The 6,000-nt window shown below is 38.0% G+C and overlaps 1 protein-coding gene across 3 annotated transcripts in view; it reads right to left on the bottom strand.

Annotated features, from left to right (window-relative positions):
• Positions 1-936: 936 nt before the first annotated feature.
• The window catches only part of LOC146080233 (spindle assembly abnormal protein 6 homolog), a 101,594-nt gene continuing 96,530 nt past the window's right edge, over positions 937-6,000 (bottom strand). For all 3 annotated transcript variants that reach the window (XM_083187262.1, XM_083187272.1, XM_083187281.1), the window contains 2 exons: positions 2,172-2,260; positions 937-1,512 (listed from right to left, as the gene is read on the bottom strand). In XM_083187262.1, the coding sequence (XP_083043388.1) occupies positions 1,421-1,512; positions 2,172-2,260 (181 nt within the window). In that variant the 3' untranslated portion in view covers positions 937-1,420. The remainder of the gene's footprint in view (positions 1,513-2,171; positions 2,261-6,000) is intronic.

The raw sequence follows: 6,000 nt of genomic DNA, 5'->3' as shown, positions 1-6,000 counted from the left end.
AATGGACTTCTTAGGTGTTACATTATAAAACTTTAAAATTAAGGAGTAAAAATGTAGGAGTTTCCAATGTCTCCTAATTTGCATATTCTTCTACTGTTGCTTAAACTTAAGTCACCCATATGAGCAGAAAACAGTTAAGTGAATTGGTTATCCATTTCATTATTTGGAAATTATTTGGAAGAACCACAGCTTCCCCTATTGCAGTATTAAACAACTATTTCTTATAACTGTGGATGTGATTTCAGAATATCAAGTATCAAGGTACAGTAGCAGTGTTCAAAGTTTATTACAACAGGAGATCCTTTTTATATTAAATTAGAGGCAAATTCAAATTCATAATCAAAATATAAATACTTTATTATTTTACAGACATTAAATAAATGTTTGACAATGCAAAATGTGTATTTATATACTGAAATGTTTAACACACTAGTCATGATGTAAACAGAAAAATACACCTTATTGGGAAAATAAGAAAAACTATTTCTGAAGTAAAAGGCTCCATATACCAAGAAAAGCAAGACAAAACAAATGGCTTTTGGATCATTACATTTGCATAGAAAAATAATATAAAATTCCTGCTCACCCATTCAAAACGGATAGATCTTAAAATGTTCCATTACATTTAGATCCATTCATACTATGTATGAATTAGTCCATTTTGAATATAACATTTGCTTTGATGAAAAAAAAAAAAGGAAAAAAAAAAAGGAAAAAAAAAAAGAATGCTTTTTCTAATACTGATGTACAAAAAACATGACGATGTTTACATTTGAAAACATACTGTATTTGAAAGCAGCAGTATATACTGTATGTGCTTAGGTTTTCATGAAAACGGGCAAAGTGAAGAATAGAAGAATGAATGGTGTTTAAAAAAAAAAGTTTTAGTGGATCGAAATAAAGCAAAAAAAATAATAAAATAATGGAATTATCCAGAACTTAGCCCATCTGTGTCATAATCATTTCTTTTTTAACTACAAATAATGACGAACAAAACACATTTAATGCGAGCAATAATTCATGTATCTTACATATATTAAACATAGTAAGAAGATTTGCCTGGTGAAATAGTTATGTTGCATAGCACAATTTATATTAGACCGCAAAAAAAAAAAAACATAGAAAATGGATTTTGTGCATTTACTGTAGACAGGACATGCTAAAAGCTATATATGATAATTGTGATTATTCATGGTGATAGTATAAGCACATCTGTAAATAATGCATATATTAACTTAGTTCTAAATAGTAGGGATTTTGTGTGTGTGGTGTAGGGATCTCAGCACCATTAAATGTATCAATAACATGATCCTTGGGTATAAGCTTAATATGTTTTTTATTTTCCTGGCAGTTTTGATTGACAACAGTCCAAATACAAACCAATGTTTAGTTAGTTGCAACCGCAATTGTACAAAACATTTTAAGAAGCAGGAAGTCTGGGTTGTTGTCCTGGGAAATAGGCTGACAGTATTGGAGAACTCCCAGATTTTGTTAAGGCTGGCCTTGCTGGAGCTATAAATGAAAAAGCAACAAGAGTTTTACTATTAGACATTTTTTTCCAATATCATTACAGACTTTTTTTATTTTCTCCAAAGAAGTATGCTAACTTTGAAAGGACGTGAAGTTCAAATCACCAAACATAACCATATATAAATTAATTCTCCAAACTTTACAAGCAATTAAAGTCACAGCTTTTCATGTTCATTTGAGTAGACAATGTACAAATTAAATTGAAATGTGCAACCAATCACCAGTAATATTTATTTATGACGACACTTAATTGGCTCAGCAGGTACTGATCTCCTGCCCAACAGGAATGCAATGGCATTAGTGGAAAAAAATACTACTTTGGAACAATTCCAGCATGATGGCATCTTTAATTCCACAACTGAATCTCAATTAAATATTTGAATTCAGCATTTCCATATACAGTACATGTGATAATGCATTTCTACAGGCTTTTGCTGTCCCTTGAAATAAACGTTAATTCCTCATCTAATACCTCAGGTAACCTCAACCATATAGGTGTTTAGATATTTCCATGGTAATTTTGCAAATCACCCTTTACTAGGTTTCCATTGATCCACAATGCATAGTGTAGAAATTGTCGATTGGAAGATCACTAAAAGCAGGAGATTTTTATCACAGCTCCATTTTCCCTCAAAGCTTACCTGAACTTGGAGCATTGCCATTTTTTTGTACTTTTGTAGGAACACTTCCATTTCTTTTAAGATACTTCAAATCTAATCCAGCTGGGTCACTATAATATATAAAATTGAATTTAAACATGGAATAGGATTTACAGTTTTTATGCATGCAATTGCAACACTAACTGACACAGACAGTTACATATATACACACACACACATATATACACACACACACACACACACACACACACATACACAAAACACATTTGGGGGAGACACACACAAATACATACCCCAATATTTCACTACGAGCTTGTGAAGTTTAACAAGTAAATAAATTAATTATTGGCTGCCCAACCACAATGTTCCCTGAGGGTTAAGGAACAGATAACCACAATATTTTCACCAATAGTGGTATGGCGCCTATATTAAATACACAGTCCGGTACTTGTTTCCTAGCACGGCGCCCGTCGTGGGTGATCGCATACCTTAAGTTAAGGTAACTTAAGGTATGCGATGGACACTATGGACGCGATATTTGGCTATTTTTAGCCTTTATTGCCGGCACTGAGAAAATCGCGATGATCAGGTCCATCGCATGCCATTATAATGGCACGCGATGCGACCGACGCGATCAATGTGATATTACATAGGGATCAATGTTAAATTAGCCGGCTAATTCAAAATCGTGTTTATCGCGTCCATTGCATGCCATGATTGTATAGGCACCGTAATGGGTAATTTGTATGTTAAATGCCCCCCCATTGTTAACGGCAACCCACGATTAATGGCAACCCGAAGCGTGGCGAGCCCACGTGGGGCGGCGGTACGCATCCTACGACATTTACATACCCCCACTATCCACGTCGGCGTGGAGAAAAAAGTTGATTTTATATAGTGTGGCGAGCGCAGCGAGCCTCGTGAGGGGACGCGTTATACGTGTGAAGTAATGCGCGTGCGCTCGCCACGCTGCGGGCTCGCCACACTATAGAAAATAAACTCGCCACGCTTCGGGTTGGCATTGATCGTGGGGTGGCGTTAACAATGGGGGGCATTTCACCCATAAGGATGGATATACAATGAAAATTGGGGTCTGGGGGGGGGGGCATTTTACATTGGGGCCAATGTAAAATCGGGTCTCAGGGACCATTTTACATGGATTCCAATGTAAAAAATCGCGTTGATCGCATTGCATGCGATTTTTTGGGTCCCGATGGATGCAATTAAAATCGATGGCGCTGTGCTAGGAAACAAGTACCCACAGTTCTTATATAGTGATCCAATTTCAGTAAAGCAAACAAAAATTTATCCAATAATTGTTTATTTGATCCTTCAAAGAGTTGTCACAGGTAATATGACAGTAAAAAAATGTTCCTGGGACGTTTTCTTACTGCCATATTATCTGTGACAACTCATTGAAGGATCAAATAAACAATTATTGGATATATTTTAAATTTTTCTTTGCTTCACTGATATTGGATCACTATATAAAAAGGACTGTGTATTTAATATAGGCACCATACCACTATTGGGGAATACATACATTATATATCGATAGATAGATAGATAGATAGAGATGTACCACCGCACTCACCATGTGTTTTTTCTTAGTTTAAAGCTCACCTGCCAACTACAGTACCTTATGGCTTTTAAAGATGAGGCAGTCCCCTAACACACCTGATTAGTATTAAAGGGGCAGCTGTCGCAGGTTTCAGATGAATGAGCTGATCTAGGGTGCATGAGAAAGCTATGACCACAGTAATAGAGGTTAACTAAAAATTAACCCACACATATAAAGATACAGATGTACCACCACACTCACTCATCCTAAGAATGGGAACAGCACCCACACTTCCCAGGTTGGCAAATCTAGGTGGGTTCTTGAGTTCCATCGATAGCGTGGGATCAGACAAAAGGAGATGCCAATGTTAATTAATTGCGCGCCTAATATGGTTTGAGGCCAAGGTGAAGGTGCTACAAAAATTCAGATTAGGTTCTTCTGAAGCAGGTTTGGTCTTGGTGCCTCCAAGCAGGTTCAGGCTGTCACGTGAGTCTAGTCTTTTACAGGCTTCTTCAATGTCACCTTTTGGATAGCCTCTCTCGAGAAAGTGATTGCTCATATCTGTTAGCGCAACCCTTAGGTCTTCAGGATCTGAGGTAATTCGTGCCACTCTTAAGGAGTTGTGAGAATGGTAGACCCCTTTTAAGGCGTGCCGGATGGAAGCTGGTAGCATGGAGTAGGGTGTTTTTATCTGAGACTTTAGAGTAAATTTTTGGGTACTTATGTAGTATCTGGGCTGCCGATTTTGTGATTGTATGCCTTACCTTAAGGCATACAATCAGATGCAATGTGATTCGATGCGATTTTGCATAGGATTCAATGTTAAGAAGGTCCTGTTCATTTCCCCACTATCCAAGTGGGCATAGAGTTGATTTTATAAAGCGTGGCGAGCGCAGCGAGCCACCGAGCCCGAAGCGTGGCGAGCGAAGCGCGCCCCGCGAGGGGACGCATATTTCTTAAAAAGTATTCTGTGTCCGCTCGCCACGCTTCGGGCTCGGTGGCTCGCCACAGGTTTATATCCAACTCCATGCCCACTTAGATAGTGGGGAAAGGAAAAGGACCCCTTTTTCCCATTGAATTATATGTTAAAATGGACTCAGACCATTTTAACATTGAATCCTATGGAAAAATCTTGACCATCGCATTGCATACGATTTGGTCGCATGCGATGCGATTTCTAAATCGGACGCCCAGATACTACATAAGTACCAATTTTTGTTTTCATCTCCCCACTGTTAATGGATACTAGCAGACCTGCTCGAAACATGTTGGATTAAAAACAAAATTTTTCCACCGCATAATAAGTCTCCTGAGTGCAACTTTCATTTGCCACATAAAAAGCAGATTCTTCAGTTCAAGGAGGCACCAGAGCATTTGTTACAGTGGGTAACCCTGATTGCGAGCATGCTTCAGTCTTTCAAGGTGGTCTTGAAAAAGGTCCCCCAGTGGACCAAAACGTCGACCTGTGCTTGGCATGTAAATAAACTCCTTTTCTTGGATTAAGATACAGTCTGGTGAGCAAAAATTATGAAGATGTATTTGTGCATCTCCATAATCCCGAATCGATGACGAAACGTGTTGGGGCATGGCCTAGCGACGTCATTAAGAACAAAGGAGTCCGCGGTGTAAGCAGCGCCAAGGATTAAACGGTGCCGGGCGCCAAATTCATGCTGATTGTGTCTGCGGTACCCTATACTGCCTGTCTTGGTATGTGATCCTATCCCCATTCATGTTATCCTGTCTTCAAATAAACCTAACTTTTACCTGCACTATGGAGCGCCTGTTCTTATTCTGATTTTAGATCTACCTACCTGTTTGGACACAAAACAGTGCTGCCGGATTAAGGATCTGAGTGCATTCAAAGAGGCACAGGAGTTGGACTCTGTTCAGAGACTGGGAACAATTAGTCCCAAAAATATCTTCACATATTGCGCACTGTATGTATCCAGTATTCATTATATATATATATATATATATATATATATATATATATATATACACATATATACACACACACATACATATACATACACACACACACGTCCAAGAATCGGCGTTAGCCGGTGCCTTCACAATAAGCAGGTATGTAGATAGGAAAGGTGCGGCACTCCCAACATAATAAAGAAACTCTTATACACCAATAGTGGTCAACGTTTCAATTTTTATAGAACAAATCCTGATGACTATTTTTTCTATAAAAATTGAAATGTTGACCACTATTGGTGTATAAGAGTTTCTTTATTATGCTGGGAGTGCAGCACCTTTCCTATCTATCTATCTATCTAGATA

Source organism: Crinia signifera, chromosome 1 (genome assembly GCF_055691185.1).
Source record: "Crinia signifera chromosome 1, ASM5569118v1, whole genome shotgun sequence".
Classification (NCBI taxonomy): Eukaryota; Metazoa; Chordata; class Amphibia; order Anura; family Myobatrachidae; genus Crinia; species Crinia signifera.
Note: the sequence above shows the minus strand (reverse complement) of the source record. Positions and strands in the feature narration are given on the sequence as shown.